This window comes from Lygodium microphyllum, chromosome 19 (genome assembly GCF_053477565.2).
Source record: "Lygodium microphyllum isolate KBCC chromosome 19, Lygodium_microphyllum_v1.1.10, whole genome shotgun sequence".
Taxonomy (NCBI): Eukaryota; Viridiplantae; Streptophyta; class Polypodiopsida; order Schizaeales; family Lygodiaceae; genus Lygodium; species Lygodium microphyllum.
Window position 1 is genome coordinate 9,619,901 of NC_141153.1, and position 14,626 is coordinate 9,634,526.

General features: G+C 41.0%; 1 protein-coding gene across 6 annotated transcripts in view; it reads left to right on the plus strand.

Moving 5' to 3' along the window:
- LOC148019545 (Rab3 GTPase-activating protein catalytic protein) overlaps positions 1–14,626 on the plus strand; it is a 248,219-nt gene that overhangs the window by 172,906 nt on the left and 60,687 nt on the right. For all 6 annotated transcript variants that reach the window (XR_015694814.1, XR_015694813.1, XM_087699513.1 and 3 more), the window contains 2 exons: positions 9,970–10,098; positions 10,250–10,383. Coding sequence is in view for 4 of the 6 variants with exons in the window: in XM_087699513.1 (XP_087555639.1) it covers positions 9,970–10,098; positions 10,250–10,383 (263 nt within the window). In the remaining 2 variants the exon portion in view is untranslated. The remainder of the gene's footprint in view (positions 1–9,969; positions 10,099–10,249; positions 10,384–14,626) is intronic.

The window sequence follows — 14,626 nt, forward strand, 5'->3', positions numbered from 1 at the left end:
ATATGCCCATCGGATCCAAGGTTCACTTTTCATTCGGCCAAGCATACAACTAACATGTTCTAGACTAGATCGTATGTATGTTGAAACTAGCCTTCCTTCCGCGGATGGGTGTTCCTTGATTACAACTTAGTTATAGTAACATTTATTACAAAACTGAGAAATGCAAATTAACTTACAATCTTGGATAATGGACACCCTGTTGGCCCCAAAATTGGTACCCCTTTTGGTATTTCTTTATCTTAATTGAAGAAGAAGTTGATGCACAATGGGTTTTCCCAATCCCTTTCGGTATTCCAACTCCCCTTTCTGTCCTAAATGACCAACAAGTCTTTTAATTTGATTTGCCCCTTCATTCGGGTAGTCAATTCACCTTCACCCACTGGAGATGGAAAATGCCCCAAATTCATTGATTTGCTGGTCCCTCCACTTGAATTTGACTGAAAACAGCATCAGCCTTGTTGAATCCAAGTCTTGGAGCTTCCAATTTCTATCACACTTCCCAAGTCTGCTAGGAAACCCTAATTTCTAGTGCAAATTAGGGATTACAGCAAAGAAATCTAAAATTTCTCAGCCTTTGGTTATCTCAATGCTGTAATCTTTGAAGCAAGGCTATGGAAAGGCTAGGAGATAAGATAATGGTGAGGAGAGAGGAAATTCAAACTTTCTTGAAGAACTAAAGAAAATCAGTCCTTACTGTTGTTGCCTTGTCTCAACAGCGTGTAGATGCTGTCACCTACTGTTGATTAGTCTTCTTCTACCCTTGGCTGCATTAGAAGGCTTTCCAGGCTATAAATTAGATGACCAGCATCTCCTACCTCTCTCTTGCAGGCTGAATACACTAAAATGCTCTCTTTTTCTCTAAAGACGTTTTTCAGTCTTGCATGGGCATTTTTGACAAGTAATAGCCTTCTCGAATGGTTTTTTCAGCATTATTGGTAATTATATATTAATTTCAATCTTTAAATATTAAAAATTAGTCTAATAATTATTTGGGTGCCCTAACAAATAATCTGACTGGCCAATAATTAAATTGGCTAAGCAACTTCCATTCCCGAGTGTCTCTGTGCCATCTTTGACCATGAGATTGGCATAAGGTACCATTAAACGTCACTTGTCTAGTGTCACCAAGTAACACTTATGGTCAAATAAATGGCCTAGGCCAACAACTCGTACCAGATACCACCAGGTACCTGTGCAACATAACTTATAGCAACTTTTTCCTTTGACATCTCGTGATTTCCTCGGATCTTGGGCTTGTAAATTGACTCTAACCCTAGTTACACCTCACATGTAACATTTACTTAACCATGTGATTAAAAATTAATCCACATGTTAAGGGAGGTTTCAAAAATACATGTCCTCATGACATATGTCATGCATGATGATGCCTTTTTGTCAGAGGTCATAGATATGTGAGTCTTGCAACAATACGCATTATCGGATCATTTCCCCTTTAGTTTGAGATTTGCACATCCTGTTGCGCTTGTTGTGCATTCTTGGGTAGCCTTCCCATTGGGAGGCAGTAGCTCCTTTGAGCAATTGATTAGCAATGTGCACAGGGTTGCTTGGCAATAAATGCCTCCCTTTGTAGACTGTGTCAGTAAGCGGCAAAGGAATTACTTGCTTTGGTTCGTTCCTTGCTTCTTGAGCCTCGGGATGTTGCTTTTCTAGCTTCTATTGGTATTGAGATTGGTCGACCTTATTTAGCAATTTCAGCTGAGATCTTACTTGTAGGCTAAATTGAAAGCTATGATTGAAAACATGCAAGATGTCTCTTATAGACTCATAAATTCTTTCGGGGTTTGCATCTGTTCCCTTGTGCGAGCTCATATGTGCTGGGCCACATGGTTATGGATTTGTAGACCGTTGTGCAAATGTGCCAAAGTTTTTTTGGGATCTGCTTGGCTTGGCTCAAATCCGCTCTGCCCATATCTCGTCTACCTGTGCAACTTTTTATTCTTTGGTGAGGGACTAGGTTTCACTAGACATCCATGTTGCCTTGGAGAGTGATATATGTGAGGATGAGACTATGGATGTATTATTGCATTTACCCATGGATAAAAGTCTGGGTTGGGATCTCCTCAGTAATGAGTTTTGGACACTTATGCCACTCATCTGGTGAAACCTTGGACTGCCATGTGCCAACAAGTGTGAGAGGAAATCTGTACTACTACCTATCCTTTTCATGAGCTTGTGAGGCTGGGGTGATGAACCTTGTAGATATAGAGGAGACCTAGCAAATTGCATCTAGCTACTTTGAAACCTATGAGCCGTAGAATCGTATATAGCTACTTTCAATATGTCACATGGGCAGTTTGTATGTATTCAGATCCACATGACATGAGCCTCCTCATGACCTCACAATGTGTTGTAGCTCTTCCATGAATGGAACTGCCACCCACCCTTGGTCTTGCTTCTTGATCATGCTCGAGGATTGTAAGTTGTCTACCATCTATAACCTCTAACCTTTGGTAGATGGGCTCTTGGGCTTTGGTGGGTCTTGGTGTACAAGGTGATTAGAATTTGGGGATGTGACATTAATGTGATATTTAATGTCACATTAAGGTCATAAATATAGAATGTGACATTAAAAGTGACATTTAATATCACATTAAGGTAAATCTAGGGGAACATGCACGAGAATGACCGTCCGGGCTCTTGGGCGCCCGAACGGGGTTAAGGGGAGCCTAGAGAGTCCAGGAATAGTAGGACTCCAGGAAGTTGACGGCTGGCAAAGGAATCCGAGTGGGAGGGCTAGCATTGATCTAGGCGTGGTTGGGAGGAGAAGAATCACTCGTGCTCAGAAGTAGTTTCATGGTTTTCTCTCTGTCTTGACGAATCTATCTTACATTGGTATCAGAGCCTATGGTTCAACGTCTCAGATGGTCAATCGTTCGTCAAATTGTCAGTAATCCGTTAGGTCGTCAATCGCCAGTTAGGCCGTCAGTTTTTCGTAAAGTCGCGTGAGTACCAGGCGCCGTGAAAACGCGACGGGCCGTGAAGAAAAACAAAAGGGAGAAGCGCCACATCACATCGCGTGAGTACCAGGCGTCGTGAAAACGCGACGGGCCGTGAAGATAACAAAAGGGAGAAGCGCCACGTCACATTAATGTGACACGTTACGTTACGAGCAGGGAAAAACAATTAGAAGTGGTGTCGCGAGAACCAGATGTGGGGTCACGAGGAAACGTGACTTTGTCACGATTGCTGTGAGACGGACATGACTGCGACTGCTGAGAGAGGGACAGAAGAATGTCATATACGACTGAAGTCAGGAAATTGAATTTCCAGCATGATTACTTCACTGTTCTAATCCGGGAAGATACAATCTGTTTCTTACTCTTCGAGTTTCTTTCCAAATCAATAGCCACTGTCTGCCATTAAAAATCAGGGAAGTACTTTACTTTGTATGCAAATTTCTTATTTTTGCTTTCCAATTCCAGTGTATTAATGGCAGAAAAAGGGAAAGAAAGGGTAATGGAAAGTTCTAGTTCCGGGGATCAACCTATGGTAGATCCCCATGAACCAGACATACAAGAAGAACAATGGGAAGAATTTTTTGCTACGCGAGAGCAATTCGATGATCTTACTGCTCGTGTGCAAACTCAGGGGGTTCAAATGGAAATTTTAACTCAAACACTTACTGAAATCAAATCTCAGTTAACTTTATTGTTGGAAAAAGATAAAAATAAGATAGAAATCTCAGATGTCCCATCTTCATCGAAAGATTTAGATGTGACTATGCGAGATCCTAAGGAACCCCAAACTTACCATAAATTGAGGGATAATCCAGTTCTAAAGGATATGAAACCACCTCAATTTTACGGGGAGAAAAAAGATAGGAATAAAGACACAATCTTTAATTTCCTCCAAAAATGGGAAGATTTACATAAATTAAAAAATACCCCACCACATCTCCAAGTACTGGAGGCTAGTTTAACTTTTGGACCCAAAGCATATAAGTGGTGGCGAACTTTAAAGGAGGCGAATAAAATACCTGAAACTTGGGCTCAATTTGAATCCGTCTTTTTGAAAGAATTTCTTCTTGAAAATGAAATGAAAAGAAATTGGGAAGATTGGGATTATGTCAGACAAAAGGGAAGACCCCTGCTGACATATCTGGAGGAATATCGTGAGATAATCCTCAAACTGGAGGGAATAGATGAATTCCAAAAAACAAGAGGATTCATTAGGGGACTGGATAAAGCCTGTAAAAAGGAAGTAAAACAGAGTTTACCTAAGACGCTGGAAGAGGCAATTAAATTTGCATTAATTTATGAAGATAGTACGCGTCCAGGTACACTCACTAGTCTCACTGATACGGAGCCCAAGTCTAAGGAATTGGAAACCTCAAAATTTGTGGGCAAATTTAAAAGGAAAATGCCATTTTTAAAGGGTAAAAAAAAACCTTTTAAAAAGAAACCATATATGAGGCCAAAGTTAAGTCCTGATGACTTTGATAAGGCCAAAAAAGAAAAGTTGTGTTTCAATTGCCTATCCCCTAACCATGCTGCTTGGAATTGCCCTCAAAAGAAAAAGGGGGAAGACAAAGGAAATGATAAGGACAAGGGCAAGGGAAAAGAAAAACAAATCCATGTAGTGCAGAACTTAGAATTAAAGGGCCATGAAAAGTATAAATCTTTAGAGGTCTTGCACATGGATGTACAACATAAGTGTTGTATGCCAACTTCTATGTGGCAACCTACTTTTGGGCCACATGATTTACTTAGAGTACATGGATTGATAGCTGGAAAAAGGGTTAGAGTCATGATTGATGACTCTGCCACACATAATTTTACAAATTATGCACTTGTCAAAAAATTAAAACTTCCCCAACAAAACAGTGAGCATCAATATGTTGTTCGTATGATGCAAGGCCAAGACAATAAAATACGGGATACAATGGTATCCAATTTGGAAATTGAGATTCAAGGATATAAAGATAAGCTTGATTTCCAAATAATGAACATGGAAAGAGCTGATATTGCTCTAGGGAGGGAGTGGCTATGGGGATTGGAACCATCCTTAAAACGTAGCTATCACCATAATACACTAGAATTTGAAAGGGATGGTAAGACTTTTGTCATTCAAGGTGAACATGAAGTATCTGATAATCCTTTGCTGTGTTCTACTGAAGTTCAGAAGCTACTAAAGAAGGAAGTTTGTGAGGTATATATGCTATGGTCTCTTCCTGTACAGAATATTTTTACTTTCTGTAATATAAAGCAACAATTTTCTTATGTTTGTGAGTTGAATGTTAATAATGAATTGAATAGTTTGTTAGATGACTTTAAAGATGTGTTTCCTTCTGATTTACCAAGTGGCCTTCCACCAGATAGGGGTGATATAAATCACCCAATTGATATAAATAAGGATACACACCCAATTTCAAAACCACTGTATAGGTTAAGTGAAACACAGCATCAAGAAGTTGAAAGACAAATTAAGGATTACCTGGATAAAGGGTTTATTCAACCCAGTAATTCACCTTGGGCTTCACCAATTTTATTGGTAAAGAAAAAAGATGGTTCTATGCGACTTTGTGTTGACTATAGAGCACTTAATAAAATAACGGTGAAGAATAAATTTCCTATGCCCAGAATGGAAGATCTTTTTGATCAATTGCAAGGGGCAAAATTCTTCACAAAGATAGACTTAAGATCAGGCTATCACCAAATAAGAATTAAGGCACAAGATGTTTCCAAGACGGCATTTCGTACTAGATACGGGCATTATGATTTTTTGGTGATGCCTTTTGGCCTCACTAATGCACCAGCTACCTTTATGAAGCTGATGAATAGTGTTTTACGGCCCTATCTAGGACATTTTGTAGTAGTCTTCTTGGATGATATCTTGATCTTTAGTAAATCAAGAGAAGAACATTTGGAATACTTACAATTAGTATTCCAACTGTTAAGAACACATTCCCTTTATGCGAAGAAAACTAAATGTGAATTCTTTGCACAAGAGGTCAAATATCTAGGGCATATTATCTCGAAAGAGGGAATCAACATGGATCCAGAAAAAGTAAGGGCAATTATTGAATCGCCACCTCTAAGGAACCTGGAAGAGCTGCAGATTTTCCTAGGTTTATCTGGATTTTATCGTAGATTCATTCGAGATTATGCCAAAATAGCTATTCCAATGACAGACCAACTTAAAGGGAAAGGGAAAAGTTTTAATTAGCGAACAGATCAAAATGAAAGTTTTCAAAAACTTAAGGTAGCCATTGCTACAGCTCCAGTATTATTAATAGTGGATCCCAACAAACCATTTGTGATTGAAGCTGATGCCAGTGATAAGGCAATAGGTGCGGTCTTATTACAAGAAGGTCGACTAGTTGCTTTTGAAAGCAAGAAATTAGATCGTGTAAAACAGAATTATTCTTTTTATGAGAGGGAGCTGTATGCAATAGTACATGCAATGAAGAAATGGAGGCACTATTTGTATGGTGCCAAACTTTTGATTTTATCGGATCATGAAAGCATTAAGTGGCTTAATGATCAACCAAATTTACACGGGCGTAAAGCTAGATGGACCGAACTCCTCCAAGAGTTCGACTATGAGATTAGATATAGAAAAGGAAAGTATAATATAGTAGTTGATGCACTCAGCAGAATGCCCATCATTAATGAATTGAGTTTTACTCAGTTCACTTCCAACTTGCTTGAATCTTTAAAAGGGAAATGCCAGGTTGATCCGGCATATTACAACATATGGGAAGCAATAAAAAATGGGGATCCAAATGAAAGTGCTTCTACTAAGGAAGGAATATCTAAGGATGTTCAACAAGGAAATGGAGCATCAGGGGTTGCTCAAACTGGATTCAAGTGGAAGAATTTTACCATTGATAATGGTTATTTACTCTACAAGGGTAGGGTATGTGTCCCAAAAGATACAGAAATAAGGCGCCAGATACTCTTTGAGTGTCATGATACCCCTAGTGCGGGACATCCAGGAGTTAATAAGACTTATAGTCTTATTAAAAGGTAGTTCTATTGGCCTGGAATGAATAAGGACGTCCTTGACTATGTGGTCAAATGTAATAAATGCCAGGTTAATAAAGCTGAAAGATTAAAAATGGGAGGACTTCTCCATCCACTAGAGATTCCTTCGGGAAAATGGGAAAGTATCTCCATGGACTTTATTGTTGCTTTACCTAGAACACAGAAGGGGCACGATTCTGTGTGGGTAATTGTGGATAGGTTAACCAAAATGGCTAGGTTCATTCCAACTTCAACTGATGTTAAAACACCAGAATTGGCTAGATTGTTCGTAGAGAACATATACCGATTATATGGCCTTCCGGCAAATATAGTTTCTGATCGGGATAGAAAATTTGATAGCCATTTTTTGTGTGCGGTATTTAGGAAATTGGATACTAAACTTAGCATGAGTACGGCGGATCACCCGCAAACAGATGGGCAAACTGAAAGGGTTAACCAAATTCTTGAAGATATGCTTAGGGCATATGTAAGTAAAAGGCAAACTAATTGGAAAGAGTATTTGCCGATAGCAGAGTTTGCATATAACAGTGCCAAGCACTCTTCCACTGGATATAGTCCATTTATGTTAATGTATGGGTTTCAGCCCAGAGCTCCTTTTGCAGTAGGACTGCATAAGGAAAAGGTTCAGGCAGCTAAAGACTTTTTGGAGGATATGAATAGTATGTTAAAATTTGCTCAATAAAATATTAAAAGAGCTCAAAATCGAGCTAGAGCATATGCAGATCCTCACCGAAGAGACATCTCCTTTGAAGAAGGAGAATTGGTCTATCTTAAGGTGCCTGAACAAACTAAAACTATGAAAAAGGGACAATGTCCAAAGCTTTCACCAAGGTATTGTGGTCCTTTCATAATACTTAAAAGGGTGGGAGAATTGGCTTACAAGCTCCAACTACCTACTGGTAGTAAAATACATCCAGTTTTTCATGTAAGTAAATTAAGGAAAAAGCTGGGTGATTTGGATAATCTAATCTTAAATGATGATATTGAGGAGTTACTCTATGACCAATCTAATCCACATGAACCAGAAAAAATATTAAATGTTCGTAATAGACGAACGAGGAATACTATTTATCAAGAATGTTTGGTTAAGTGGAAAGATTGTTCAGAAGAAAGCTCAACATGGGAGCGAGTAAGTACTTTAAAGAAAAGGTTTCCCGATTTACAGTTAGACCTTCCAAGTATCGTTTTCGAGGACGAAATCGATTCTTAAGGGGAAGGAAATGTGACATTAATGTGACATTAAATGTGATATTTAATGTCACATTAAGGTCATAAATATGGAATGTGACATTAAAAGTGACATTTAATGTCACATTAAGGTAAATCTAGGGGAACATGCACGAGAATGACCGTCCGGGCTCTTGGGCGCCCGAACGGGGTTAAGGGGAGCCTAGAGAGTCTAGGAATAGTAGGACTCCAGGAAGTTGACGGCTGGCAAAGGAATCCGAGTGGGAGGGCCAGCACTGATCTAGGCGTGGTTGGGAGGAGAAGAATCACTCGTGCTCAGAAGTAGTTTCATGTTTTTCTCTCTGTCTTGACGAATCTATCTTAGAGGGGAATTATAAGCAAGCTCAAGCTCAAACAATGTTTCTAGAGAATCATGAATGCCAAAAATCATGTAAGCCAAAATTGTTGAAAAAAGGTCATTTATTGATTGTAGAAAGGCAAACCATTAAAAATCTGTCTGTTCCTTAATTGATGCATGATGGATGATTCTCCACCCTACATGGGCCATCACGACTAGGGTGTGAGAGGAGCAGGCCAGGAAAGTCTATGCAGAAAACACAAACGCTGCAAATGCACATCTGACTCTAAACTGGCTGTTTTCATGATGCAGATATCAATGGATGTGAAACAGATGAACAACTTGGCTGCAATGAAATCTGCAACTTTAGAGCCCTCTTTGACGAGCTTTTTTGTGATGAAATGCAGCTCCTGTAGAAACAAGGGCACTCTAATACATATAAAAAATTTGGAAGTATGCATGATGTGAAAACTCCACCTGGAAGGCTTGAATCAATCTAAATTAGTATGTACCATCGGGCATAGTGCAAGCAAAGATGAGGTTGGCGAATGAAGGAGCTTGACCAAGAGAGATGAAAGCCAAACAGCAAAAGAGCAATGGGGCTAGAGCTAGAGGTGTACACATTTACAAGACACAAGAAAGGGGGTAGGCCCAAAGTGGCCACCTAAAGAGTGTCACAAATCCTAAAAGTGGAGAGATTTCCTAATGTCTCCTATTGACTCAATGGTAGGGCTCAGGAAGGAGATGGCTATGATGAATATTCATCCATGCAAGTAGGAAACTACCACTTAAAGGGGTTAACTCCACTTATATCCAACCGTTGGTTTATATGGCTCTCCACTTGTCCACAAATATCCTGCTCTAGAGATCCTCTAAACCTTGGAGACTTACTAAAGCACATGAGTTCCCACCTGCCATTGGCAGTTAGCGAGACATCAACCACTTGTAAAAGGTAACTCGTACTACTACTCTGAATAAGTATAAACAGAAAATTGGAGTCATCCAAACTCCAACTCACCAAAGCTTTACTACTGTGTAAACCTGTTGCTAGTTTCTATTTATTCAAGAAAAGAAAATCATGCTGCAAGGGGATATATGGTTCAGTCTTGAGAGCAAAGTGTTGAATGTTGTGTCACGTTTTTCAGTAATGAATATGTCATCCTGTTTGTACTGCTGATTTTATACAGCTGTGTTCAACTGTTTGGTTTTCAAGCCTATGTAGAACTTCACAAAGTTTTTTCCATAATATTCTGGATGTACGTGATACTTGCGATATGGTTGAACCTCTTCTTATGACATGAAAGAGCTTCAGGTCTAGGTTTTAGCATTGTGGTTGATCCTCATGAGTATTGGGCAACTGATCTTGCCTCTAAAAATGTTGACATTTCTTGCACATGGAGTTTCAATTGTGGGTGACTAATCATTCTTGTACTACAGGAAGATTGGAGCTGAGCTCTAGTCACAGCTCTCATGAACATGCCCGTGCAATCAAGGGTGCTCCACCAGGGTCTCTCTTTTCACAGTACTGCCTTCATGCATTGTGGTTTGGTACCTGCAATATCCGTGGTAGGATTGACCTCTGTTATCAGCTAGTGCAATTTGTAAATACATGATTGCCATGTGATTTGAAATACCCTCTCACTGTGGTAATTTGAGAGACCTCTATTTATGATGGTATAATCTTGTGACAGTACATTCATTGTCTTTCTTTTCACAGCGATTTCTATTCTCTGGATGGAATTTGTTCGAGAAGTGCGTTGGTGTTGGGATGAATTACAGCCTTTACCCAGAATGCCTTGTGATGGACTTCCTGATTTTGACACTTGTGTGGTTCATCAGAAACTACAGCTTGTATGTCCTCTGATACCAGCTCACTTTGATAATAAGGACTGAGTGTTTGAACTTTAGCTTGAACATGCCCTTTGCAATCAGAAACAGCTTCTGGGTATACCAGTTCACTTTGATAACAAGGAACAGATGTTTAGCTTGAACATGCCTTTATGCAATGTTAAACAGCCTCTGCATTGTGAGCTTTCGAGGATGTCTCGAGTTTACTCTTTTCAGATGGTCTTTGAAACTTTCAACCGATCTAGAATAGATTTTTTGGCTTCTAGGTATTAATGAATCCCCAATTGTCATGATAATTTGTATACAAGACAACCATCATGGTGAACCCATATTGTTTAGTGAATCCTTAGATCCCAAAATACTTACTGTATGGTTGCAGTTGAGAGAGGTGCTTTGTCATTTTTGTAGTTAGATCTCTAAAGGTTTCATCCTGCAATAAGGTTTTGAGGAGGAAGGCAGCCAGTGAGGCTGGCTGGAGACACGAGCAGGCAGGAGGGAGGAGGTAGTTCAGGCAGGTAATGTTTCTTCAGCAAGTGGAAGGTTGGCCTATTGCTTCAGGGACATTTTGTATCTGTAATTTTGCATGTTTAGTCTCCCAATGGCGTCTCGTGCAATCTCTGCTGTGAAGAAAAATGGGTATAATGGGTGTGGCTTGGGGGGGTGAAGAAAGGGGGACTGCAAAGGGGCATGCATTGGTATGCTGGGTCTGTAGTGAGGGGCAGGGGTCTTGGAAGATCCTCCATGCTTCTTTTAGTCATGTCCCAAGGATAATTGAGATGTTGGTCTCTTTCGTCATGCTAGACAATGCAAGATAACTCGTGCATATATATAAGTGTATGCTCCCAAAGACACCACTCTCTGAAGGTGAGCTGAGGCTCACACACTCATCGGTCCCAACTCCCACTTGGTGATTTGCTAAACTCTAATGTTGGAAAGCCATGTTTGGTGATCTATTTAGAGATGTAGCTAGCTGTGTGCCACTATTCCTCCAAGGGAATACAAAGATCAAAATAAAAAAGAACATAAACCGCTAGCGGGGATGACAGGGTGGTGACTGTGGTGGAGTTTGGGTGTGGTAATGGCATGAGATCAAGGGCTCACTTGCAGAATGTGCTGTGACTGGCATGAGATCAAGGGCTCACTTGCAGAATGCGCTGAGACATGCTTGGATCCTAGTGGGACAGACTTACAGGATATGCGGAGATATGCTTAGACCCAATGGGGTGCTATGATGGAAAAATCCTATATGCCAGTTATTAGGGAGAGGGAGACCATCAAATAATATACAGTGCTAGCACCATGAAAAGATGGATAGCATGTGTAAATGCCAAAGTTGGGCCACTGTGAGAGGCCATACAAATAGATAATCTGTGTGCACTGCCTAATGCTGGTAAATGTTCCCCATGCTCTGCACAAGCTGATGTCTTTGGAGACTCTCATGAGGTCCACACTACCAAGGTCTCTTGATACATAGGATCCTCCTTGCCATATAATGGTTACTCAGTTTAACGATTCTACTTTTTTCATTCAATGTCATTATAATCCTTCTATTCACGATACTTGTTTTTCTATCACTGATGAGGCTTTTGTGAAGAAGAGTGTGGAGGCATTGCTAGGGTTTGCATTGAGGAAACATAGTGTACGACCATGACAGAAGCACGAGACAAACATAGACACATAAAGCAAACTCAAACCCTAAACGCAAAACTCAAAACTCAAACACAAATAGAAGAAGATAGAAAGGATACAACTTTGAAGTGAATGAATGTTGCAAATGAATGTAAGAGTATATAGTGTGCCCAAGGATAGAGCAGTGTATCGGAGAGTGACGTCCACCAGAGACGGATCCCAAGTGCTGTGACCACTAGTCGGAGTGACGAAGTGAGAGAAACACCAAAGACTGATCACCAAAGTGTGAGGAGAATGAGGTGATTGCAAAGAATGATGCCTAATGATATGGGCGAACTAGCAAAGCATAGCAGTAGAACGCGGCAGCAAAACGCTATAGTAGTATGCCACATGAAAACGCAATAGTAGAATGCAGCAATAGAACATTGCAATAAAACGCCGCAATAGAATGCCACAATAAAATGTGGTAGTGAAACACAGTAGCAGAGGAACAAACTAGGTGATGGCAGCAGTCGGCAAAGGCGGCCGCCATGTAGTGGGAGACTGATGGCTGAGATCTACCACAAGGGTGCGAAACCTGCATGGAAGGGATGAGACTGAATGGGGGCAGCCTATCTATTTATAGATGAGGATGTCAATGATGAGGGAACGGTGAGGAAGTAATAGTGGTGTGGTGTACAAAACCGTCGGTGGAAACAACTTAGGATCCATCTAGTGGTCTCCGCACAATGAGTATACTACATGCTGTGAAATGCTCATGCAATAGGTGCCACTTGGACAGTGTTCCTCGTGGGGAAATTGTTCACTTGCCCAAGTGCCCTAGTACAAAGATGATGAAATCATGCAATGCAAAGGGTGAAGGTACAACAGGGGGGGGGGGGGGTGGGAAGGCCAATATCGAAGACAAGTGCCAAAACCTGTAGAATACCAAGAAGGGTAGGAACCCCCTCTCAACATGGAATGGCAACACCGAAGAAGGAAGAGGAGCCAAATGTTGGTCTTCATGTGGGGCTAAGAAGCATAGTGACAGGAAGCATGTTGACTGGAAGAGCGAGGTAGAAGTCACCGCCATGATAGCATCAAGAGAGATGTACGATCCGCCTTGGAAGGAAAAGCCTGCATGCTGGTAGAAGAGCAACTCCTAGGAAGATAAAATCACGAATAGAATGGTGCACATCCCACATCGCAAGCCTAGGTAGGACTAGACAAACGTGCATGTTAGCCCTGTACTGAAAACAAAGTTTGCAAAAGAGAGGAAGATCTGCAATCACAGAGGTTAGTAGTGAGATGCTCTAAAAAAACAAAACAAGATAGAAATGGAAAATGAGCCGGAAAGCATACCCTACATCAGCTCGACATTGGCTGTGGCATTGCGAGCTCGCTATTGATGGAAGTAATCAAGGTAGGCAAAGTAAGGTTCAGGCATAGGCTCAAGACCAAGAAGGTTCCAAAGACCTTGAGACTCAAGCACTTGCTGCATATAGTTTGACCAAGTAGTGAAATTCGATGCGTTGAAATAAGGCTTATCCATGAAGGCATTCTTGGCCGATGCAACAAGAGTGGTAGTGCTCGGATAAGGTGGATAGGGGGGGGGGGTATTGTGGGGGAAAAGCGTACACTTGGGAATGAATCCGAGAGTGCCCACTAGGCATTCAAGAAGTGTGCACGGTGGACCCAAATGTTTGCATGGGATGATTAGGCATGGGCAGTGCCACCGCATGAGTACCCCATGGTGGAGGGATAGGGACATGTAGAGCACAGGATGGAAATCCGTGCATCTAAGAGGTCATGGTGCTAGGATTAGAGACAAAAGGTCGAACTCCTAGTGTGGTAGTAGAGGCAAATATGGAATGCAAACCGAGGTTGTGAAATGAGTGTGATATGGCTTCAAGAGAAGAGGGTGGAATGGGAGGGAGAGAAGAATAGTAATTGACTTGCTCAAATGAAATAGAAGATGGAGGTATACCTGATGATGGATGTGTGCTTTTTGAGCCCTCTCTATTAAGATTTACATACATTTTACCATCCGGATTCTACACACCAAAAGGCAAAACAAGACAGGGTTTTGATTCGAATGACTCAAAAGGGTTGTACGAACCTCACACATGGCCTGGCCAATATGATGAAGATGGATCGCCAATCGTTCCAAATGTCGTATTACCTCCATGATCAGAAAGGTGGCTAGCCTCACCAACCGGTCTGAAAGGAGTAGCAAAACTGGAAGAAGGGATGTCTTCAAGTCCATATTTGTTGCGTAGATACTCCTAAACTTGTCTGTGAGATTAATGAAATTTGGAATATTTGGCATGGGTGTAAACATAGAGGGTGGTGGTGAGGTTGAATATGGAGTGTCGTCTTCCTCATCGAGTCCATAATGCCTCCTCAGGGCCTTTAGTGATAGAGAAGCCTGATAAGACATCATGGGGTCATGAGAAGAAGGTGTCTGTGATAGTATGATTTAGTTACGAGTTGTATTGTGTGCCTCTTGCAAAGACTGACACTCCACAATATATGCAAGATACTCTTTATAAGAGCACTAGCTCTAATACCATGTGAAGAAGAGTGTGGAGGCACAACTAGGGTTTACACTGAGAAAACACACAGTGTACGACCATGA